The sequence below is a fragment of the Gallinula chloropus genome (genome assembly GCF_964237585.1).
Source record: "Gallinula chloropus genome assembly, chromosome: 17".
Lineage (NCBI taxonomy): Eukaryota > Metazoa > Chordata > Aves > Gruiformes > Rallidae > Gallinula > Gallinula chloropus.
In genome coordinates, this window is record NC_140102.1 from 2,298,583 (window position 1) to 2,324,934 (window position 26,352).

A 26,352-nucleotide genomic window follows, 5' to 3' on the forward strand; every position below is an offset into this window, starting at 1 on the left:
GCCCGAGTGGACATACTCATAAAGCAAGATAAGCACAATTTGTGTCAGACTGCAGTTTTCCTTCCAAAATTTTTCAGTCTCTCAATTACCTACCTAACACAAGGGGCTGTGAATAGCAAGTCTCCTATTTAGGGGAAGAAGCCACAATCAGATTGTGTTTTTGGAAACCAGGGACTCAATTTCTTTAACTATTTCCATGAATGAAAGAGAACAGGAAGAACATGGGTAATAAATAGCATCACAAACTGAGTGTAATTTAATTAGCCAAGTAAAGAATTTCAAATGATGTAACGTACCTATAGTCCAGAAATGCACAGTAAAGATGAACTCTGTTACTCTGATTTAGTGCTTGGCTGTATTGTCTGGCAGTCTGCAAGAAAGAAATAGAAGGAATGTTTAAAAAGGACTAAATTCCACTATTCAACCACTTTAAATTCTCATTGCTATAACAGCATCAATAGACTTACTCCAGATTAACACACCATAAAGCAAAATTTGTCAGTCTTGGTGGCTTTAACACAAACTCCAAACATGCAAAGGCTGCTGCTCAGTCTTAATTTTACACATTGGGATTAAACTCATGTCACTGAGTGAGAAAACCGTGTCCCATTTAAGCTAACAGCAAACCAGGGTTATTTATTGTATATAAGCACAAATATATGTGTTAATTTTGGCAGGATTGCAGCTTTAGTCTTCAGCATATATTTGGCTTTGCTGGATTTTGTTCTCACTGGGCAATAAAAATCTCACATTTTAGGATTCATAGCACTGAAATATGTGTACTGCAACAACCAACTCACAGGCATTTTCTTTCCACAACAGTGATTATTTTAGAACATGCAATCAAACTGAAAGACCAATGCCATAATTCAAGATTTTATTTTAACACACCTTAGCATTATAATGACATAATTTCTATCTTCCATAAACAGATTTAGCCACTAAATCTCCTCCATTCAGGAAGCTTTCAAACCCCATTCTCCACTCTGTTACACCAGTTCCATGACAAAATAATTCAAATTATATTGGAGTGAAGCGATAGCTTGTTATGTGCATACTAGTGGATTTTCAAGATCTGTTAACCCTTTCTAATGTATAAATCCCCAAAGTCCTCATTGTGTTAGGCCCTACCTTAAGGCAATTTTTTTAATTACGAGAGTCTTCAAGATAAACAAGTCACTGGTCAATTAACAGCCCCCGGATTATTGCAACACAATTCTGCTGTGAAGCTGAAAAATAACCAAGTATTGCTGTCCTTGTTTTAGAGAAAGAAGGAAAAAAAAAAAAGTCCCCCTGCCTCATCATGCTGAAACTCAACCAAGTACAAGAAGTCCCTGATGCAATTTTCCTCCTCCTCTCCCACAGGTCTGACAACGGGTGTCAGGCACGAGGTAGCACAGTTCCCTCCTCACTAGTGATAATAATAAACCATTTCAGCCTAACCCAGGACATTCACACATTCATCCTGGATTTCCACACACTTCAAGCAGCTATGCTGCAGATAAGGCCATTTACTTCTTGACTCACATCTCTGGACAACATAAATGGATTTTTTTTTATCTGCTTGAGCAACATCCCCAGACAAAATTTGCAGCTCCTTGACCCACCCTGTTTTCCCTAAGCCTTCATCATAGGAGCAGTTGAGATTACAGGCCAGGTACTCACAGCAGCAGAGTTTTGTGAAGAGGAAAGATTGCCACTTATCTGCTGAGGGGCTGTTTTCCCCTTGGACTCTGGTGTCATCCTGGAGGCTTTTTCCATAAGGGGAGCGAAGCAAATGGTAAAACCTCACACTCTCACAAGTGTGCCACACTGGGAAGTGATAATGGGACAAGATTGATGTCCCTCATCACCAGGAAATATCTCACTGATATAACATCCAGTTGGCTTGTGCCTCTTTTTTTTTCTAGCTGTGGTGAGAGGGATGCAGTCAACTCAAGTATATCACATTAATTAATACAGAGGACTCCTTCCTCATCTGTGAAAGCTTTTACCCATCACTGGCTGCCCTGTGAAGGCTGTGTGCAAGGCTTCAGGATGAAACTGGTATGTTCTCTGCTAAATCCATCAAATCTGCTCCTTTCAGAAAGTGCTTCACCACGAGCAGGGGTCCCACACACCTCCCAGATCACAAACCAACTATTAAATGTGGAGTGTCTCTCAGAAACTGCTTCCTTCCCTTAATCCCACCTCTTGCTGCTCAGGGTACTCTTGAAGAGCACTAGTTTAGAAACTGCAGAAAACTAATGATCCATAACCCCAGGCTGGAAAACTGCCTGCTGCAACTTCAGTTAATGTAGAGTTTTGTTGGCAGAGTTCATTCTGTTTTACCAGCAGCAAGGGCATGTAGCATAATGTTTGCCATTACGCTGTATAATGTTATGTCCATCATGTCTATAGCTTTCCTGAAGTAAGCAATTGAAAGCATCCATAGTCAGTTTGTATTACAAATTACTTCTCTTGTATGACAAACGGTGGCAAAAAAAAAAAAAGGAGAGCAAGAGAGAGAGACAGATCTGCTGCACTAACAGCTAAGACCATACAATAACTGTCATTTCTGATTTGTAAGATATCTGTAGACAAATCTCGATTCTTAATACACTAAATGGAAAGGGTACCACAGGGTCAGGTTGGAAGAAGACATAGTACTTCAGTTGTATATCTTTTTACAAAAATAAATCCCAGATGTACCTTTTACCCTCAACTAAGTATCTCTGGCAATGGACAAATTATTGGTTTTCTCCATTTTTAACTCTAAACACAGATGTCACTCATGAGACAGACAGCTAAACCGAGTGAGGCTACACAGCCTCTGAGCTGACCAGAACTCTGTGTGTAACCACATGGAAAAAGAAGAGAGAAATAATGTGCACACAAGAAGGGTCCAGACCAATTTGCCTCATTGCTTCTTTTAAAGACTATGTCCCATGCTGTAACTCACATGACGCAGGTCTCCCAAGGCTTTTCAGTGCTATTTATGATAACGGTATAAAATACTCATCTTCTCAGACCTCTTTGAAGTTCTGCAACAAAAACCATCATTTAAAATAGCAAGCCCCCCACACACCCCCCCAACATATAAGAAACTGGCTACAATGAGGAATAAACCCTCTCTGATCTTCAGCAGCTCTACTTCAAAGCACTCTCTAATCTATGAGAAACGAACTGGCTGTACGTCAATACTGCATTTCTTAAGTTAAACTGTGTGTGACAGTTTATATGTGACTCAGATCCTGTAGCAGCGAGGATATTGATTTAATGACATTGATAACAGAAAGCTTAATATACAAGTAGGCTTTTACACTAAAAGATTAAGTCACTTGAGTGTTTATAAAAGCCTGTGAAAGGGCAGTTTATGCAGCTTTCAGTAGTGTGAAGAGGGAAAGTACCAGCACACTGAGCAATCCAGGATCCGTGCATCCATTCTCCCTAATCTAGGTTCCTTAAAACAGTCCTTCTGCATGGAGAGGGGGATGTGCAGCTTCTTCAGAAACAAATTAACAGAAGAAAGAAGCCTCTTGCCAGTGAGACACAGTGCAAAGTCTGTGTCTGTCTAAGGGAGCAGGTACCTTGAAGAAGGACCATCTCTGTTTCCATCACAGCTGTTGAGCATCCCTTTACACTAACCGCTGCCTCTCAGTAAAGCAGGAATTACAAGCAAGCCACAGAAACTCACTGGACATGGTGAGAGCACACAGAGGGCGTGCACGGCTGTGTGATGGGGATTCAGTACTTACCCCGCTGGGAACTAAGAACAAGGCTGTGGTTAGTGGGTGAAGAGGTCAAAAAAAGGGCAGTAATGGGCTGAAAGGGCTGCTGGAAACCTTGGGGAAAAGCTAGCTGCAGGAAATGTCAGGAACACAACTGCAGAAGAAAACCAGTCAGCCAGCTGCTGGGAAAGCTTGCCAAGGAAGGGAAGACAAGCAGAGGGTGGGGTGAACCTTCATGAGATTAGGCTGTTTCTCCTCTTCTGAAATTAAAAAGCAAATATTTAGCTGGATAGCAGTGGCCACCAAGGGAGAAGGGTATCCACCTTCTAATTGAATACATCTTTCTTTCTCCAGTGTGAACGGCAAATGGATTATTACCAAGGTAGCAAGAAAAGGCACTAAGACAAGAAAGCCTCTTGTCAGTATGCTTATGCCTGTTGTGCAGTTCACAGCCCCAGAGAAATATCATTACAGGTGTAGGAATCAAAAGAAATTTTTATTCTGGTTTATGGATTAAATTAGAGACTAAAATGATGCTTCTAATAGAAGGATTTCCTGTCCTCACAGTGCCCATCCTGCCAGTGTGACTATCCTAGACCACAAGGTTTACTGACTTTCCCTTCCACCTTATACAATCTACTTCTAATTACCTAGAAAACTAAAACTTTAAGGTATATTCATCTATTCAGTTCTCTGGAAAAAGACAGACAGACAGAAAGAAAGAAACAAAAGGAAGAAAGAAAGAAAGAATAATCACCTATTTCTACAGTGGCTATATTTTCTGTTCTCTTCCAAGCTCTGAGAAAACTGCATTGCAACAGACCTTGGGCTTAGATCACCCAATTATTTTAGTTTAGAGTCTAACTGATTCACCCTAAGCTCTAACTAGCACATGTAGTGAAAGAAAATGTTACAAACTGTACAAAAATGACTTTAACTTATGAATAGGGAATTATAGTGTGTTACTCATAACATCCAGGCCATTGTTGTCAACAGAGTAATGCCAACACACACTTCCTGAAGCAATGAGCAAAACACTGTAGGCTCCCAGGGTCAAGATGAAAGCTCACTGAATACATTTCTCAATGGTACAATCATACAGTTTTAAAAAACCCTAAATCCCAAGATATAAAAATAGGGTGGAAGACTATGACTGACAACACTATAAAAGAAAAAAATCACAGTGAGATATCAGAGGCTATATAGGTATCTGAAATTAAAAAAGGTCGCCATATGTAATTACATATGGATTGGGTTTGATGCTTCCTTTGCCTGAGGTTAAAAATAGTTGATGTATCAATTTCCTGTAAAAATACTGTTAATCCAATGCTATACCAATAGCCTTCCCCAGTTCTCAGAGTCCTCCACTTAACAGCTGTTGTATTGGGCAAGCATTGTGAGAACAAGAAAGAAAGGAAAAAAACCCACAAAAAAACCCAAAAGAAATAAAAACCACAAGCAACAGACTGAAAAATATCTTGGCTGCTCTACTAGATAGCACTTTTATAAAGAGAGGAAAAAAAGGACAAGGGAATGGATGAGGAAGTTGTCTCTTATTTTTAATTATTGTGCATAGCAAAAAAAAAATATTACTTCTGAAAGTGATCAGCATCAGAATATACTGCTATTTTCTTAGACTAACAAGTCCACATCACTTTAAATAAAAACGCCAACCTTTTTAACAGGATCCTATCATTTTTTATGGCACTGAACAAGGGGCTTCATCTAACAGCTGTGATGACAACATCTGACCACTTGCAGACCTCAGTGTGGGCTGTCAGGCACTGTGCATCCATAAAACAGTTGGGTATGATCTGAGAAATTGAAATTATGACTTGGTGCTCATCTTTCCTCAGCTCATCTCTTTGATCCTCTTCAAGTTACCTGTTTATAGCACAGGTAGGCTTCATGGCACCTAGGAGGGCTGGGGCAGTGATTGCTGAATGTAGTCTAGGTGCAATGACATGACAATGTTAGAAGAGTAATAGCTCCCTTTCTGGTTGTGGGTGCTAAATAGCATACAATTTTTAGGTTTTTTCCAAACTACCAAAGGAAAGCGGCAATTTTGGCAATGGAAACTTGAGCGCAACCACTGAGGTAAAATTATAATCTCCCTAAACACACATGCACAGCTCCCAAAAATCTTATCTTTATTTTTAAAAGCTAAAATATTCGCACCCCAACATAGATGTTACATTCCTGTAGTTAAAACAGCACAGCACCAGTGGGCCAGAGCTGAGGCCTGCACTCAGGAACCTCTGCGCGCAAAGCTGAGACCAGGCCTAAACCACCACACCTGCTCCACGTCACTAAGCCACTATGTATTCTCTATGGACTATGTTCTCACGCACTCCTCAGTTTAAAAGATCACAAAAGTGCATCAATATATTTCTTCCCCTTTCCTTTCTCATTGGCCTGGGTGCATAGGACATGATGAATGCTCTGTATGTATTTGCTAACACAGGGCCGTGACAAGCGCTTGCGTGCCAAATTCTTTCAGCTTGGGAGCCAAAACTATTCAAGATGCAGTGCTGCAGTATAAAACCATGCCAAACTCCCATTGACTGCAATCTGGATTAATAATACTCACAATATTGTTGTAAATCATGGTAATAAATGGAAAGCACAGAAAGGTTGAAAAATAGCGCCAGAAAGAAGGAGGTTGATTTTTTGTTAGAGATGCGTGGAGCTGGCTTCAATGGAAGGCCTGCACAAATAGAAACTGCAGGATAAGGACCTCTGAAATTCAATTTGGGCAGCAACCAAGTTACAACAGTAAATATTTGATGTTTAAAAATTTTAAATGCCAGTCAGTGAGAAATGAGGCTGAGCATGGAAGGGTTCCCTAATGTGAGCATCAATAAACACAGGATTGAACCGATGATCCGTATGGAAAACTGCCTTAATGCTTAAGTGAAAAGTTATTTCTCATGTCCTTTAAAGCACAGTTCTGTTCCAAAGTATGGGCAAAGTGAAAATAATAATATTCTTTCTCTGGAAATAGTCTCATTTAAGCAATTAGCAATATAGCAGCTAGATGCTTTTGATATTCCCTTACAGTTACACAGTTATATCGATATGTAAGTAAAAAAATAAATATATATTTATATAAATATATAGACAGCCCTCTAAACCCACACAAAATTCAGACATCTAAGGATGGGACTAAGGAGCACACAGTGAAGACACTGATACAGAAACACCTAGCGTATACCTGACTGAGTTTCAGCAAGTCAGTTCAAATGAGAGAGCAAGCGAAAGCCAGTTTCTTTCCTGCACGTTATTGATAGGATTGTTTACGCAGAGCCACTGTCATCAAACTTGGTGGGACACTCCACATTGCCTCCAAATGACTCAGGGCATAACCTCCAACTAGATATTACCTCTCCAAAATTAATGATCGCAGTCTGGCTCCAAAGAGATCTAATTTAAATCAGGTAATTTAAAATGCAAGTTATTTCACTCAAGGTGCCCGTCTTGAAGCAGTTACTCATTGCTTAAAAGACCTTATTTTGTTTTAATGTAATGCAAAGCCCAGCAGAGCAGCTTTTCTGCTTTTGCCATCTCCCTTCTCATCTGGCACATGCTCAGAACTGCCAGAACTTCACACCAGACAGCAGAAATCCAACTTGATTGTCAGGGCTCAGGCTGAGTCTGTCAGACTGGCAAATTAAAGGAAATGTATCATTGGTAGTGGACATTGCTGAGAGGCTGTAGCCACCAAATCCCAGGGGGACGTTCTCCCTTAACCAAGGTCCTGTTTGCCTTTTATATTCTGATCTGTTTTATGACATCTGAGTTTGATGGACCAGACTGAAAGTAAGCTTTGAGCACGAATGGAGCAAAGCTGAAAATTCGAAACTTCCCTAAACCTGATCGTTTGGTCTGGTTCTTCCAAGAAGTCATTTTGTGAGATACTACTTGCCAAGGCTGGCTATTAATGCAACTGGCTGTTGTATTCATTCCTCTGGTCAAAAAGTGCACTGTTTTATGCTGCTTCTGCACTCTTAGGTTCCTTGAAAACACTATTTTTAATGCAAATTAAGTGAAAGTCTGTGCAAGCCATCCCCCAGCTTTGCAAAATTCTAGTTGCATAGGCTTTTGGATAGATGAATGAAATATTGCTTCAGCTTTTCACCACCCTCCCTAAAATCAGCATATTAAAGTAGATTTTGTGGTCATGCCGATACAAGTTCACAAAAACTTTCCAAAACTGCTAGCGAAATAGATGACGGTGTCTGTCGTTAGGGTTTTTTGTTTCCTTTTTGCTGTGCCTTTTTCTGCTACTCTGCATTATGATATTAAAAATGTATTGCTTTCCTCAAATGAGAAGCAGATGTTCCTTCCACATACCCTTTCTTAATCTCTTCTATTTTTCTTAACTCATGTGAAAGCACAACAGGAAAAACAACTGGTCTGATTGATATTGGAAAGGCTATTTAAAAATGGACACCATTTCAAATCTAACAGAACCACAGTGAAAGAGGTAAACAAATATTAATTCTTTTCCCCATTCACCTGCAGTATTTTGACATAGGCAGAACTATTTCCCTTTGCCGTACAACTACCCAGGGCTCTGAGCAGAAAACAACATCCATGTAATGACAAGAGCTGTGACAGGGACCAGAAGACAGGCATAAAGCATAATCCCTTAAAGGGATGCACAGTTTTGAGAATACTTTTCTTATTAGGTAATATTTCCACAATTCTTAGTTTCCAAAACAGTGCTTGGGCTTTTCCTCCTGATGGTTTGTTTTAGTTTGTTTGTTTGCTTTAGAAGACAACCATTTGCATCAGATCAGAACCATTCAAGATGCTCAGATTTAACATTTAAACAGAAGTGGTGATTCACAACCCCCATTTTACTGGGCTAGAGAGAATTTAAAGCAGAAAAAAGAAACTGGGACAGGTTGGCACCAGCTGAGCAGGAATTAGACACTTTGCCCTCTATGCTCACTGTCCATGGAGGGCAGTGGGACAGACAGACAGACAAGGATTTGCTCTGATTCCCACTATACCGTCACTCACATCCAAAATGAGACAAGCCTGGTTTTTGATAACCAGATTTCACAAAGCTCAGCTGGAACTGAAAACCCTTAAAGCAGAGATTTGGTCCTAACAATTTAGGGGCACCATCAGTGACAAGAAGTCACACTGAATTCAAAGACAACAGGAAGCGACAAAGGCCCAGAGCAATGCCAAGGCTCCCTGGCACTTTCTGCTTCTGTTTTACACACTTCTTTACCAATACACAAACCATGTCTGAATTAGCAAGCATCTGTTTCCTGCAGGACTGGAAATCACAAGAACTAATTATGGAAGAGGCTTTAGAGACTATTTGGGCAATTTTGCACATCAGGTCAGGAGTGCTGAGTAGTTAGCCCAAACTAGATTCCCAGTACGTATTGCCTCTTCTAATTGGACAAAAAGAAAAAGCACAAAGATTTTACCTCACAAAAACCAAAGTCTGCATCCTTAGTTTTGAAGAGCACAAGGACTTTGAGAGCCTGGAGCAGTGAAACATTAACATTTCATGTACTCTGCATGATAATAACAGGAATAATGTGCCGTTTATGGAATAATTTGGAATAATGCATTTATCTTCATTATAAAGATTTCAGTGCCCTGCACTTCACCCCCAAGGAGAAATTTAGCTTCTAGAAATGGATAACTTTGGGAATGAAAGAGGTCTGCTGTGGCTTACAAACTGCCCGTGAAGCAGGATAAAGACAGACGACACCAGGGGAATAGGAATATGGCAAGGCAGACGGGACTGCTGGTCCAGCTGAAGCACAACCCTGTCTCTCATGTACACACCTGCAAAAGCAAGGGCTTAGGAACCCTTGGTGGGGAGGAACACAGGTGAGAGCAAAGCAGCAAGAGCCAAGTGAGCACTCAAGAGCAAGGTCTTCAAGGCACAGGCACAAAACCCCTGTTGTTTTGTGTGTGCACAGCACGTAACTTAATGAGATTCTGATTTGTGATGTAGATATATCGTAGATAAAATCATACTCCTGAAGGGAAACACCAGCTTCTTCAGAAGCATCAGCACCAGTGAGAGTCTGATCAGGTCTGCACTGCGCACTGTGAACAAGCCAGGATTTTTCAAGAGGTTCAGTTGGTTCATCACCATACATTTGTGGAGTCACATTTGCTAACGCTCCTTTCCAAACAAAGCTCTGTGTTTTAAAGGCTGTTTTGAAGACGTGATTTAACGAAAGCTTTAGGAGGCGTTTTAATAGTTCACGCCAGAAACAGAATACCAGGCTTAATGGGAAAAATATTTACCACTCAGTACGTTTGTTGCTAATATTTTTTTGCTAGGACTGGATTTATATTTTAGCATTTTCCATTCTCATTAAAATCCTGGCTATGTGAATGTTGCCTCTGAAAAGCAATGCCTCACATTCTTAGTGAATTATATGTGGCAGCCTTTGTTTTATATTGACCCTTTCAGCTCTTACATCCCCTGACTAGCCGCTAATCATCATTTATCCTTTCCCTGACTCTGCTAATCTCCAGAGAGGGGGTGGGACATGCAGTCAATGGAAGCAATGGAATATAAATGATGACACAGTACAATAAACATTCCGTTTGCAATGCCACATCTCATGACAAAGACTTTCAGAAAGATACAGCACACAGTCCTTCTGCGATAAGACTGTGGTAACCAGACTGGAAAATATTACAAGAAACTTAGGCTTGTTTAAGGCCAAGATAGTCAGCCCCACTTAGGTGAGATAAGGGAATGTTTATTCTGTGTAATCAGAAAATCACTTGGATTCAGAACACTTGGTTTTCTTCCCAAATTCACTTTCCCCATCTGACTTTTCACAGGTTCTTTCCTGGCTCTTTGTGTTTCATTTCACATTCATTATACTACCTATTTAGTCTGCGATGTCTCAGACTAAAATATGACCCCTGTATCTTGTTATGCTTTGCACGGTGGGAATCCGGCTGAAGTCAGCAGAGACCAGTGAGGAAGCCTGTGTCCATGTACAGCCTAATGCTGTGGCTTTTTCTGATAACAGCCTGAGATCATCTGAATACCTCCCAAATACCCAGTGACCCTGGGGACTTTCTTCCCCTGACTTCTCGCTCCCCAAGCCCCAGGCGCGGGGGGGACACACCTGCTTACTGCTTTCCTTGCTCCGGTTCTAGCAAAACATACAGCCAGAGGGCAAATGAGCTGAAAATGAGAAAATTAACCCCAACAACAACAACAAGCAGCAAGTTTTCTATCACATTAATCAGCTACAACTGCTATCTTAAGCAGTAAATGAGACAGTACAGCCAGTAAAGGAGACAAAGGCAAGGGAGGCAAGGACAGGAGCAGGACTGCTTGGTTCAGATACAACCCAGATCTGCACCCCATCGGGGCTAAAGTTAATCCTCATCCTGAGACAAAAATACTCTTCTGCAATGCTTCTTGAGCAGCAGAGAGATGTAACACCCCTTTTTACAACACTCTCTATTCCTTAGACTTTAACATGCCATTAAGATATCACAGTCTCCTGACTAGATCTTTCTAGGATTAAGCTCATGCATTTCCACAGCATTTTTTTTCCTTCTCTTTTCACTGTGGGAAAAAAAAGGTCTCTAAAGAACATTTACATTTTTCTTCTTCTGATTCGAATCTTTTCTCCCACTCCTGTACAGTTGCCAAATATGAGTTGTCTTTCACTCTGTTGCATGAATGGGGATGAAAATCACACAACTATTTAGCTTAGAGTCATTTTTCATTCACTGGAAGCATCAGGGTGCCAGAAACTGTTTGATTTGTGCATCACCACATCCAACAAATTGGGAACCAGTCTGGAATTAGGCCTGGTCCATTAACTCCAGCTAGAAAATTGAGTAATATGAGACTAAGCCATTGAGTTCATTTTTCAGATGAGAAAATGGAAGTTAGCAGAACTTTGTGTATGTCTCTAGACATAATGCAGATAGAGATATTGTTGCTGACACAGCAACAACAGGGAAACAATTCAAGCCAATGCTCCTGGCTCTGCTATGAGTCTGGTGCTGCTCAAGGATGGCGTGAGGAGGCTGCAGCATTGGCACAGCCAGCCACCCTGCTCCAGCACTTCATGGGGTGGGGTGGGCTGGCAGAGGGGCTGGAGAGCCCTGGGCACCCAGCTCTGCCAGCCAGGGAGTCCTTGGCATGACAGAAGCAACACAGAGAAATTCAAGGCATGACAAGTGCCTGGGGCTCTGAATTCTCACTGCGCGTTTAACTTTTGGGACAACCAGGGTGAAAGTTGTAAAGCAAGGCAACATTCCACCTTTCAGTTCCTCACCACTTTGCAGATAATCCCTGCTTTTCCTCTTTTCCCTCAACCAAAAGTTTACACCACCTTTCCACCAAAATAGTTGTGCTGTACAACAGAGAGGGCAAAGCAAACCCAAAGCACGCTCAGGAAGAGGAGTAAGCAGCCAGATAAGGTATTACTGCCTGCTGGCTGATCCGTTTGGGCATATCACAAAGTGCCACACAAGGCATCTTCTGCCATAAATATGAATACCTCCATAATTACTCAGCTCCCAGTTTGCAATGTTTGCCTGGAGCTCAGTTTTTCCATGTGATTCCTGAAATCAGCAATGGGTCCCTCTGGAAACTGATCTAATGGTTGGAGGAATGCAGCTATGGCCATTAGAGCTTTGCAAAATCTCCAAACTCGCTTGTCCATTACTTAGCACAACAGTAAAATGGGCAAAGAATGAGAGATCTTACGTTCTCCCTTTAATGGAAATGCTGCTACACCCCTGTCCTCTCTCCTTCATGCACTTAGTGAAATGTCACTGTGTGGTAACATGGATTTTAAAGCATCTTGACAAGAAGCAGTGGGCAGGAGTTACGCTGCATGTCAGAGCCTTGCATTCCAGTAAGCTCCTGTGACACAGGCACCCTGCAAATCAACTGGGACCTTCTCTTGTTTTGTAAGTAAAATATATTGCCTGAATAGGGGAAATGCTTTTCTATCTAATAAAACTCTAATGGTACACAAACAGAAATGGCTGACTGCACAATTTAATTTACCAGCATAATTCTACAGGACCTCAGAAAAGCTACAAACTAAAAGGCAAAAACCTTCAGCAAGCTGCTGCGTGACAGGAGCATCACAGGGCTGGAGGCACCTGTTCCTTCCCACTGAACCTCGTGTGCCTTCAGCAGGTACAAGGCACAATATTCCTGTTCTGCTGCGAGTAAGAGTTATTAAAGACAGTCCAGTTTTGGGAACACCGTGTCTCAGGACAGTACAGCAGCTACTTCAGTGTCATTTGAGTGCTGGCTTGGGATGCCTTATGCCAGGGAGCATGGAGATTTCTTTCTTTTGAGAAAGCCATTATTTTTGGAAACATTCTTGCTGATGTTCATGGGAATATTTCCAATGGGGCAACACTTCCAATTAAGACCTTCTCTTCACAGTCTATAAATACTTTAACAAGTGGTTGACAGTCTTAAAAATAAATGTATTTTTAATAAACATATGATGGTTAACCTGTCACAGAGCAATACACGGTCCAAATAAGAGATTTCTTCCAATCATTACTTACAGCTTAAGAACTTTCAGTATCCTACTGAAATGTATGCTATACATTTCTATCCCATGTCCACATCATCTACTGCTTATTTAGGAATACTAAAAAGCGTTTCATTAAAAAAAAAAAAAAACAAAGTGATTTCTCAGCTAGTTGAGGGTCTTCCACAAACTCTTGTGGGAAGTAATTCAAAATAAAGTACTTCTAAAAATGGGGAATAGGAGAAAGAGGAAAAAACAAGCTTCTCTGGAGATGTATTTAGATCCTCTTCAGCACAGTAAGTTATCAGGGGCATCAATGCTATCACTGTAACTCTTGGACTGCCCTGCACACAAAAGGCTTTGCTGCAGTTAATGGGAACATCACACAAGAACTCTCATAAAACCCCCCAGTAAGGCTGTAATTTACCTAGTGGGGCCCATGACCACTGCAGGGGATTGCCCAGGCTGTGCCCACTAATAAATCAAAAGTTTAAAGCACTGGAATGAAACAGCCTTGAGCCTCAACACAAAAGAAAAGGAAGATAATTTAAACACAATCTTCTAGTTTACGGCCAGCCTTTTGTTATGGTCTCCTTGTGCTACACAGAATCAAAAAGCAGAAGGGCCTGGGGAAGGGGAGAGAAAGATGGGAAGAGGGAAGGGAAAATACATCTCTTCCTCTTGGATTCAGCCACGTGCACAAGGAACTTGCAGTCTGTCTAAGACAGCTTCACTTAAAGGAATGAAAGAAAATACAACTTTCAAATGCAGCAAAACCCCATCTGAAACATTATTTACTGACAGAATTACCACTGACACCTCTTCAACCTTTGTTACATAACAGTCAGCTGCCACTGGCACTACCCAGTACATTAGGGACATTTTAAGTAAGATGCAGCCAGTGCACCCAGTGGATGGCAAAGACCAGCTGGGGAATCTTCTAAGCACTTGCAGCAGGACTTCAATAACATAGCCAGGCTTCTTATTAATTTTCTACACAGCAGTGATTCCTTTCTGCCCATTTCCCATCAGCAAACTATTGATCCAACCAGACCTTTTTGAGCTGTGTTCCTACTTTTCTTCTCATTGTTTGCCTTGGCAAACTCTCCTAGTTCTTTCCACATTCAACCTCACAAGAGCAGGAAGAGCAACTAAATCAAAACGCCACATCCAATGTCTCAGGTGAGTCCGTATGTTTCAGGAATATCTATCTAACCTTTAATGTCTGCTACCTGAAAGCAGCTTTTAACAATCTGGTCATTAAGCATGTTCAACATGACATTAATTAATGCAGTGTTATAAACAAACCTGTCATTGTCCTGCTTAGTCTCGTTGTCTTGCACTGGACCTGTAAGGGCATCAGGGTGAGTGAAGCTGAAACTGAGACTGATAAATCAATAAGTGTCTGTATGTCCACCCCAATCTGCCTAGGAATTGAGCATCATTACAGAATCCATGGCTTGATCCCAAACCCATTTAGGCCAGTTACAGCCTTTCTTGGGATTTAAAGGCGTTTTGGATCATTGTCTCCACCGCAGGGCCAGCAAAATTCTCCATTAACACCCTCAGAGACTTCAGATTTTGCCAGATTTCATTATGTGAAAGTGCTGCCAGCCCAACAAGAGCTTTACAGCACCAGCGCCATTTACAGCACAGAAGTGGGGCCCACTGTGAGGGTACATTTTCCTGTCTTAGTTTGTTTCTTTTCCCAGGTTGCTCTCTTTTCTAGTATTTTGGTTTTGAATGATGCAGATACAGTTTACCCTAAAGCTTAAAAATGTGAGTTGCTGTATTCAGAGGAGGAATTTGTGTGGTGGCTGTATGCAATGGCCCTTCCTACTCCTTAATCTCTTCCACTGGTTCCAGCTGTATCCTCTTCCCAAAAGTATAATCTGCTTTTCTGCAAAGAGAAATTTGCAGTCTTGCTGGAGAACATTTCAACCACCTGCACTGAGCTTAGGCATTGCACATCAGAGAAGAGAAACCCAGGGACTGATCTGGGAGCACAGACGTGAGTATCATTCCCACTTGAGTCTCCCAAAGAAAAGAAAGGATGACTCAGGCACAGAAATTATGCACATCCTTTGGTCTGCACCACTGTGAGGATCTTTGTTTGCTGTTAGTAGGGATATTTAGGGGATGCAACATAACCATCGCAACAAGTTGCATGTGAAGAGAGAAAGATGAAGTAAATGCCAAGCCATGCAAAGGTGAAATGTAAACATTCAGGTGTACCAAGGAGCTATTTGATGCACTGTTGAGGGCTATTAGCTGTAATCTGTATTGCAGACACATGTCTTAGGCTTGAAGAACCAAGACTATTAAAATACTGTTTCTCCCTAAATCCACATGCCACTTGTACTGCTTTTAGCTCCTCTTTCTTCCCTGCCCTCAAGGACTCAAATCATAACAACAATCACATTATTTTTTAATTTAATAGAAGAAACAGTGAAACTAATTCCAGCCTTGGGCAGTCCAGACAGCAGTAAACTACTCTGATCCCTGACGTTACTGTACATAAATGAGATTGCAACTAGATTGCATCCTTTTATCAACCACACGCTGGAGAACCAGCACATGGGGCTCCACTCTCATCTGCTCACTAGATGCCTCAGTGGGAACATGGTAAAATATTGAAAAATCTACAGATAAACTGAAGCACATGTAGCAACACAACCCATGTAACAGCATTACTGTAGATGGCTATATATGTTGTGTAAATTGCAGCGTGCAGCTATGTGGTCCATGGATATTATAGGTTACAGCACTGGCTACACTTGGATTCATCAACTTCAGCTGACAAAAAATGACATCCCAAATACCTACTTTGGCTTACTTCTTCCTAGTAATTAACACAAGCAGCCTTTAATGTATGTTACACCAGGGGACTGCTCTCCAGCCGTTAATAACGCACACGGGCCAAGCAACATAGCAATCATGAGACTCTGGCATGGCAGGCTCCAGTTGCCCAGCATCAATTACTAACACAGCTCCTCTGACACAAGCTATATAAAGCAGTTTGCTGGCATGCTGAGGGCTGAGGCAGGGTTTAAAATACCCACAGAAAACTAACGTGTGCAGGTTTCCCACAATTAAAAGGAATGGGGTTTTTTCTATTCATTTTGATTGTAACACTTACAATTTTCTTCCCTATAAAAAAAAAAAAGAGCTTATTTTGTCTGGTTGGTTGTGGCTTTTAAACATACTTTTCTTGAAGGGCTGTTTGATGAAAACAAAAGAAAATTGCCATTTTCCCCCACTCCTCGAGGTCACAGCCATTTGTTTGAGAGAACAATTCCATGTTAGGCTGAAACAGGGTGGGTATTATGCAAACAGAACTACTGGCATCTAATTCTAGCATTATACATCTATATGTGTTTCTGTTTACTCTGTTCTCCAGCTGAAACACATAATGTGTTTGGGCACACAGCACAGCTGAAAAACTAAAATACACTCTCTGGATGATTCCAGCAGCACTTTGACTGTGGTTGGAAATTATGCAAACACGTGGCTGAACACAGGAGGGAGGAGGTCTCAGATAATACATTCTGTTCACAGAACAAACTCTACGATTAGGTTAAATTAGACAACATTTTATCTGATAGTAAAAAGGATCACATCCAAAAAAAGAGCCACAGCTATAAAAGTTGAGTGCACAAACAGCCTAGTCAGAAGCCTAATGAAATATAAAATTACCTGTTGGGGAGATTTGGATAGCTTTCTCATAGATGTACAGCAAAGAAGAAGAAAATCACATGTATGCCTGTCCAGAAAATTGTTTTGTGGGGTGAAATTATCTATTTCCAAGTTCATCCTGAAATTTTATATGACATAAATATTCCTGTATACATTGTGTTTGGATATGGGGGAGCTGTTTTAATTTCACTTGGCTTTTACATTTTTTGGTGTAATGTGGAACTGGAAATATAAAAATGTCAAGAAATTCTAAAAATAAAATATTGAAAACACCTAATTTTCCATATAATTTCCCCCAAGAAATTGTTGAGTGATAAAAAAAGTTGTTCCCTAATTCTGAACAAAAATACTATTACATTTCCAAAACATTTTGCTATTTCTCTCCTGGATCACATTCTCTCCTTTCTCAGCCTATACATAATACAGCAAATTATTAAATTATCAATCATTCCAAATCTTTGCCCAGAACACATACCTTGGTATCTGTGAGATACAAGTCCAAAGTTTGACAGCACAACTGCTCCACATGTTTCCCCATGGCATATATGCAAATGAGCTGTAGGCATTTTCATCACCTACATTTCTAAGGATGTACACATCATCTTTATGAGCATTTTCCCTGTTACCCTACTGCTTTACCCAAGGTTTTTTTAATTTCTTTCACTCATTTTGGTGGCAAGAGGATCAGATCCACCAAGGTCTGTCCTACTGGGCTGATCACTTCCAGAGATTATGATTGAAATAAGAGAGAAACACTGCTTTGGGGGCTGGTTGTAGGTTGGCTGTGGGAGAGTGGTTTGTTGTTGGGTTTTTTATATTTTGGAGCATGACAAAGCCTGGAGCAAAGAGTGTCATTTATCTGAGTCCTTGTGATGTAGGTTTCTGAAGAGCTTGTTTTCATTTTATCAGAAGAGGAAAGAGGAGAGAAACAACTTTGCTTTGAGCTCGTGTCTAGTTTTTCAACTTCTAACTCTGAGGACAACTTCAAGGCCAAACTGCAGACACCTAAAATACAGGGTTTCTAAACAAAATGCTGACAGCCTATGAACTATAAAAGTTATGGAGAACCCTGTAATAGTAATAATAATATCTTTCATTTATATATAGTGCTTTTTCTCCCAAAACTCCCAAATCTCTTAAACTATAAGTCAAACAATCACATCAGTGGCAGTAAAAAGTACTAAAATAACAAGGATTGAAAACTTCAGGATTGGAGAAAGGTTCCACCCTGGGTCCAGGCTGGCCAGGACTTTATTTCTAGTAAAAGTAAGCTAAACTAAACCAATAAATTTGGGCAGCTCACCTGGTCGCTAATGCCTTCCCTGTGAACTGTTCTGAGTGTCCAGAAGAAGAGCAGGCACGTACTAAGATCAGATGTCCAGAGATTCATGTGGTGAAGAAAAAAGATTCCCTGTAGGGCTTTGAGATCTGAGCATTGCTGGTAACTCTGAAACTCCAGTGCTTGAGATTTCCCTCCAGAGAGCTCAGGAAGGAAGAAGTCACTGCTATAAAAATATACAAGCTCTTTATCTGGATAAATAATAGTTGGGAAAAGGAAGAGAGATTTTTCCACTAGAAACTAGGAGTGCAATGGCTTTTCCAATTAAATCTTCCAGTTGAGATGGTGACTTCAACAGAAGACTAAATTATCTTCTGAAGTTTCTCCAAGAGATCAGTTCCAGTAAATAATAATAAAGTAAAACATAGGTGAATTCTAGATGAATCACAGAAACTAAGCACACAGCCACCTGAGGAAAACTGAGGGTGCTGCTTTGATGCATGGTATTTCCTATCACATTAGATGATATACAAGAGGTCCAGCTAAAAACACAAAATCATTAAGAAAATAATTCTAGACAGAACTCAGTGATTTATTTCGCATAACGGTTACTTCTCTGAAGATACTACTAGCAAGATGAATACTAAGTGTCTGATTCAAGTTTACAATGAGAAATGGACACAAACCAAATAGTAAAATATTTGTGGCATATGAGAACCAGCAACTATGTGAGCTGCCCAGTTGTTTTCAGTTAGTTTCACTTGCTTCGAATGAAAAAATAATATCTATACATAAAGAGCAAACTCCTGGTCTCTCTGAAGTCAGTGGCAACTTGGCCATTGAATTTAGCAGGACTAGAATGTGGCTTCCACAGATCTTATTTGGAAGGTGGGGATGGGAGGTTGTTTGTTTTTTTTTAAATAAATGAATTGGAACAAGAAGACTTCTCAAAAACAGTATCATAAATTATCTGCCAATTAATTTAAAGCAGTGATGCAGCAGCACTGTAGTTTAAAATCTCTGTTCCAAATATTTGTGTTAAGTGCCAATATCCCAAGCACAGAGTACACTCACACACACACACACACACACACACACAGAGTTTCAGCTCTAAAGAGACAAATATCTAAATTGAAAGGAATGGTTAAGAACAAACAAAGTTGAAAATCATTGTGCCCATGTCATAGATGGGAAAAACTGAGACACTGAATTATTATGCAAAATTTTCCTTCTTGAGATAGATAATTAATGATACTTCCTCTCATTTCAAAGTGAACCAACTGTATTTCAATAGTTTGCTGAAAATTACAGGAGCAGATTATGCCAGATCCAGAAACAGATTTTAGATATTAAATGCTTGATCAATATTCACTTTATACATCTCTAGTTCACTCCTGTAATGTTCAAGGGTACCACAGTAGCCTTAATTGAGGGACCATATATAAAGATTTTAAATGTAGTAAAAAGATGGAGTAATATATGAAAATAAGCTTCTTATGTAAATAGATTCATCTTCATACTTATCCTTACAACAAGCCAATTTACATATTCAGGACTGAAATAATGAACAAAAGCAATTTATACATTAATTCAGCAACACTCTAGATGTGGGTAAAATGAATGAAAACAAGTGAATACTGAATAAGCTCAACAGAAGAGCATCCCTGCTTTTGTTTGCAAGAGACAGAATAAAACAAAGAGACCGTGAGAAATTAGATCCTTAGTTGGAAAGATACAAAGTATCTGAATTTTTCCTGGAGAACCAGAACTTCCAGAAGTTGGGGTTTGTATCACAGGCAGACCCCTAACTGCTGCCTAGGATAAAGACAGATTTTCTGATGGCTCAGCTTGATCCAACTGTATCACAAGGCCAAGGAAGGTTTAAATTACATACTAGGGGGAAGATTTTTACAGAGAGTGTGGTGAGGGGCTGGAACAGGCTGCCCAGAGAGGGGGTGGGTGCCCCATCTAATTAAGACGCAGGTACTGTGGTTCACAGCTTGAGCAAATACTTGAATTTCTCCAAATTTCCTATGTTCTTCTACTCAGACCTTCCGGACTGAAGATGTTGCCTTATTCCACAAAAGCTCCAAGGTTTTCTGGTACAGCTGGGTTAAAACTTTACCCTTATAATTTAACTTGCTGGTCAACTCCTTTGTTTGCTTTAGGTTTTTCTCCTATCTTTTTTATACCTTCCCTAGCTTTTTACAGGACAGCCATTTGTACGTCAGCATTTTCTTCTGCTCTCATAGTTCTGGATCAGCACAATGTGATGCTTTGCTCAAATTAAATACTTTGATTTAAACAGTTATCTATTGAAGAGACATCTTGTATAGCATTAAGATTTGATAAAAATCAGGATTAAAAATAAATTTAAAGGGCAAATTAAAAAAAAAGGGAAAGATATTTACAAGACTAAAAATGAAGCAAATCTTGCAAAAGCACAAATACCCAGAGCCCTGTCTAGTCATTTCTCTGTATGCAAGGCCAGCCTCAAATTCTACTGAACAGGATTAGATTTGCATCTGAGCTCTCTGCACATGGCTACAAAGTGCAAGGCAATGGAAAATAAGGTCCATGTTCTCCACTCAGTGCAAGAAAGCCAAGATCTTCCGAATTCAGCATATTTTACAGCAGTTTATACTCACTGAGAACCTTGACCCCAGGGCAATTCATCTTGTAAAATACTGCAGATCCTTCTTGCTTGGGGATTTTCCCCAGATGCTTCTATCATTACCAGGCATCAGAGTAAGAATAAGAGGATTTGGATAAAGAAATGTATTGTTACCAGAAAATGAAGAAGGCAGCCTGATATGGACACTTTGAGCAATTTACCTTGTGGCTATGTTTATGGATACAATAATTCAATATAGTTTGAAATAGTCAAAGACAAGACAAATCTCATTGTAAATAAGGCCACAGAGACTATGATTAATTTACACACATACACCTCTACCACCCACTGGTATAAGCTTAAATCTATGTGCCAAATCCTTTTATTTTTGTCAGAAGCTATTTCAGATTGGCTGAATGACATTTCATGATTAATTATTTTTTAAAATGTGGAATGTGAAATGAACATCCATTATTTTCTAAAATAAAAGGCGCTCCATCTTTTAAATCAATCTATATCATTCAATCTCCTTGAAAGGGCAAATTACAGCTTGATTGTAGGCCAATTATTCCAGTGGAGATCACTTGAATGACTATAAATGTATTCTTTCATGGGCAGTATTTGTTATTTGAACACTGATGTTACTTAATTAAAGGATGAAAAATATCTCAGGTACTTCAGGTCAAAAACTCATTGAAACAAGAGTTGTCCTACACATATGCTGTTGTACTTGCCTGAATTGGGTCTCTCAGCCTTTTCAGGTCTGAGCCCCAGGCCTCAAAAATAGTTTTGATGATGTTCATGGAGCTACACCCAGGGAGAAGCACAGAGCCAAGCCCATGGCTAATTTTCTTTCACTGATGTCAGGATGCCAGTGCAGCAGCTTGTAACAGTAAGCCTACAGCCACCCAGAAAAGTTAAATCCTTCGGAAAAAGCAACCATGGGAGCTGCAAGTGCCAGCAAGTCAGTAAAGCACAAGTAATTCCTCAATGCACTCATTTGCATGGGCTGTATTTCGCTCACACTAAATGGCTCTTAGACAAGACTTCTTCACAAACTTTCCTGAGCTTGCCCCCACTGCCTGGTGCATCAATCACTCTGCTCTTATAGCCTAGATTGCAATAGAAGAAATACCAGTGTAGAGTTTATGCTCTGCACAATAAACTCTCTCTCTCCAGAAATGTTATATCTAAAGAACCGTAATGCAGAACTCATCACCAAGAGATGATTATGAAAACCATGAACCATGCTCTGGGTTATTATAATCTGATTAGTACAATAATCTATTTTATCCAACTCCCTGACAGTTCAGTACGGATTATCTTGAATGCTTAACTGGTTGTGCTAACCCGCTCAGAAGTTCTTCCAATTAATGGCACTGGCTAGCATTAACTTGAAATGAAAATGTTTACTGAGTTAAAAATAACCCTTTATGCATGCAGAAAAAAAGAAAAAAGAAGAAGAAAGAAAAAAAAAACCCATTATTTGTATTTATCTTCTCATTCTTCACATTTTGAGTCATGTCTCAAGATCAACTAAAGAAGGCCTTATTGTGGTTCCAATGATATAAATCCTTGGAGTTTATGCCAATACTTTTATTTGTCATATTTATTGGAACTGACATTTTTCTGGACTCTGTTCACACTATGACTTATGAGCTTAATTTGCTGTTTAAAATAAATTAAGACCAGGGTGTGGGGGATTTATTCTCCCTCATGATCTTCAATTTCTAATATTGTGCAATGTTAATTCAACATTCTAGTTGCTATTGGATTGTGTCATCTTGTTAGGAAAGACCTTACCTAGCTATTTAAAAGATCCTCTTCCTTTCAGACCTACTATTTCATTTACTCCCTGTAACATAAACCAGGGATCTCATCTAGTATACTCATGCTAGGGATGAAGCAGAAAGACTAAAACTCAGTGGCTGTGCCTGAGGTGAGATGGTTGTGCAAAGGACTGAAGTTCAGTTTCTCAAATGCAGTCTTAGGATCAGTCCTGTGTGTTCTTAAAACACACAGAGACAGAGGAACAACTGAGCAAGCTAAGGCTTAGAGGGTTTTGGAAGATCTTAAATTAAAAAACCCCACCACAGTAAGAGCATAGGATGAATTATGCACCCAAAGAGGTTCTTTACTGTGAGGGGGTCGCGCACTGGAATAGAATCCCCAGGGAAGTGATCACAGTACCGAGCTTGACCAGTCTACACCATAAGGTATTATATTAAATAAAAGAAAATTAGGTGATACAAAGTCTTTACACTGTTACAGTTAATTCCCACACTACTTCAAACTAATAAATTCCATAGTTTTGCCTGACTGAAGCCCAGAAGACTTGTCCTACATATGATTTTATGCAAAGCTCACTGATGTCCAATTGAGTTCTTGCATCAGGCAGAATACTGTCTCCAAGGAGTGAGCCACTGCACCAGAAACGAAGGCAGTTAGAGCATGTGTATTTGAGATAAAGAGAAAAGAAAGACTTGCCTAATCTGAAATGCTGAGAGCAGAAAAGCCTTCTATCCTTGATTTCCAAGGCTCTTCGCTGATACTTGGAACACTGGGTTCTTATTTGAGGTCAGAACATTCAGAACCATGTTGTGTGGGCTTCTCAAAAGCCCCTAACAAGGGGCACTGCTTAATTCTCATCGAACTTGATGGGTGGAGTCAGCGTAAGAGCAAAGCACAATGCTCAGTCCTCGTGCAGTAAAATACATCACAGCATCACCCAGATCATCTTCCAGATTCACTGGGACAAATAATGGAGCTCTACTGTCCTGAGCATGGCTGAACTCTTGCCTGCCATGGGAAGTGGGGAAGGAATTCCTTGGTTTGCTTTGCTGGTACATGTGGGCTGAGAGGCTGGGCAGCTGCATGTCTTACACAGTATCAACTTCAGGTGGAGAGATATTGTGCTGTTCACCACTTGTTTTTTTAATGTATTGATATATTATTATTATAATCTTCCTTTTTTGTTTTTGTCCTATTGAACTGCTTCTCAACCCAGAAATTTTCTCACTTCCAACCTTCCCATTCTCACACTCATCTCATCAGGGGGAGTGAGAGAGCAGCCACGTGGTGCTTACTTGCTGGCCAGGAGTAATCAACGACAGCCCATTATCTCTTTTTTGTGGATAAATAAGGCTGATGATCATCCAGACAGAGAGAACACCACCGCAATTAAATGAACAACTATTAACAACAAACACTTTTAGGCGATAGTAATGATAGCTGGTACTTTGTTAACAACCCCTGGGTCAGACACCTTCTCCTCCTAGATAAGAATTAAATTCTCAAAGAGGGAACAGTATCAAAGTTAAAAACTCTTGATGATTGCCTGGAAAGTAACAGGTGACATGACTAATTTCTGATGAAACAAACATTGATGACAGTAAGGAAATGCTGTTTAAAAAGAATACTCTGCTATGCCACTGAAGCTATGTTGGCTGTTAATGGAAGTTTTCCTAAGAGGAGGTGCAAAGCAATTCTGCTGGAGGAACAGAAGGGTACATCAGGGGTAGGTGATGCAGGCAGGAAAGGAGAAGTTTGATGGGCCCCAGAATATTCTCAGTAAGTATTCTCTGAAAAATGATTTAAAAGAGCAAAGCAGTTTATGAATCCATCTCCAATACACTACAAAAGATCAGACAAAACCAACCCTGGGATAACACTTTAAAAGAAACTGGATTTATCCCCAGGAAGAAACAAGCCCACTATATCTATAAATAAACTATATAGTTTTGGCCTTGTACAGTTGCTGCAACTTAGTGGGGTCTTATTTCCATTCTATTATTCCTTCAGTCCTATCCATCTCGTAATTTGGCATTGAACATGCCAATCCACCTTGCAGTTAATCACCCTAACCCTTTCCTGGCAGCAGGGGTGGATTGCAATCCCCCCTGTTTCTCCTGAATTTCTTGCTTACCTCGATGTTCCCAAGGAATTTCTGATGTTCCCACAATGGAACTGCCCCTTTATCCCTCTGACCATGTAACCATGTCTGCTAGGTCCTACAAGAACTATAAAACAACTGCTCAGGTAAACAAGCTTGGATTCCAAGTGTGGAATCTCTGCTTGTTGGTATGAAACGAGGTGTCAAACATACATATCAGACAATAAAAAAGGGTTAATATTGTTCTCAGCAAACATTCCAGTGAGACAGACTCAAACTGGAGACCTGGTGCACACCCTACACAGAGCTATAGCAGACTTTCAGTAATTATCTTCTCACTATTTACCTAGACAGACATCATTACTATGTTCTGCACCCTAATTCAAGAATCAAGTCCTGTTATACCTTTGCTGTTGCTGATACAGACTAGATCTTGGTATGCAGTACAGAAACTGAAATTTGATTTTCAGACACCTATTAAGAAAATGAAAATATCACTGATTTTATATAGAGAGCGCAAGAAAGAATAAAAATAAGACCAATTTTGTCTTTTCCAACATATATGCCAAACTTCATGAACATACTGTCTCAGGGTAGACAAGAAGATTTGGAGATGGATAAAAAGGCTATAGAAACACTTTACTAAATGCTTTGTTTCAGTAGCTTTCAGTTAAATCCATTGTAAATGCCAGAAAATGGAAGGAAAAAGAGATCAAAAATGTCAGACACACAGAAGGAATAATCAAAGGTAACCTAAAAAAAAAAAAAAGGACTACTAAATTGCTTTATAAAGTTGGGTATCACAGTAAAAAATACACCTGGAAAACTTTGCCCTTGAGAGGTTTGTCTGCACTGTCAGTTTGCTGCTCATGGAACAAGGAACAGAAAAGTAGCAGAAACTCCTGAGCACCAAGGAAGACAGCTCAGGCAATGAGCATGGTGTAGCAGAGAGCAGAGGAGTCCAGTTACAATGACCAAAGGAGCAGAGAGGGCAGGGAGCTGTGGTGAGATATTCTAGATTGACAAGGAATAAAAGTTCCTCTTTGATACAATGACCCCCTACATAAAGAAACATTGACTTTTGTTTCATTACGAAACAGGAAACACCCTGAAAACAATCAGATTCAGTATGTCACCTTAAAACAAAAATTTAAGTTCTGTTTTGGAATACTGAAATGAAATGTTTCCATTTTAAAAATAAGGTTATAAATACTTTGAGCTATGCCATACTCTCAGCACAAAGGACACTGAATTCATCCCACCCAAAGTTACAAGTTTTAGTGAAGACAAACAACAGGAAAGTACAAAAAAAAAAAAAAAGGAAGGGGGGAAGAAAGAAAAAAAGGTTAAAAAAGGAAAAAGGCTGCTCCTTTCAGTATAATCTTTCCTTTAAGCTAAGCTTTAGTAAGGGATCTTAGCTCAGCTTCAACAGAATCAAAGAAGCATAATGCTGGGAGATTTCTTAAATTGTTTTGTGAAGTACTTCACACCCTGGGCTTCAGGGCACAGAGAACAGCAGAGTAAACAGAAACTTTGGGATGACAACTTCATTCACACTGAAAAGGTTTTGCCAACACACTCAACCCTGAAGAACTTCCTAGTAGATAGGGATTATCATGCCTGTCAACCACTCATCA

General features: G+C 40.0%; 1 protein-coding gene across 1 annotated transcript in view; it reads right to left on the bottom strand.

The window, feature by feature from the left end:
- Positions 1-26,352, bottom strand: part of ADGRD1 (adhesion G protein-coupled receptor D1) — a gene marked incomplete at its 3' end in the record, with an annotated part of 147,604 nt that overhangs the window by 67,093 nt on the left and 54,159 nt on the right. Inside the window, exon 15 of the mRNA XM_084271978.1 lies at positions 297-370. Within this exon, the coding sequence (XP_084128104.1) occupies positions 297-370 (74 nt within the window). The remainder of the gene's footprint in view (positions 1-296; positions 371-26,352) is intronic.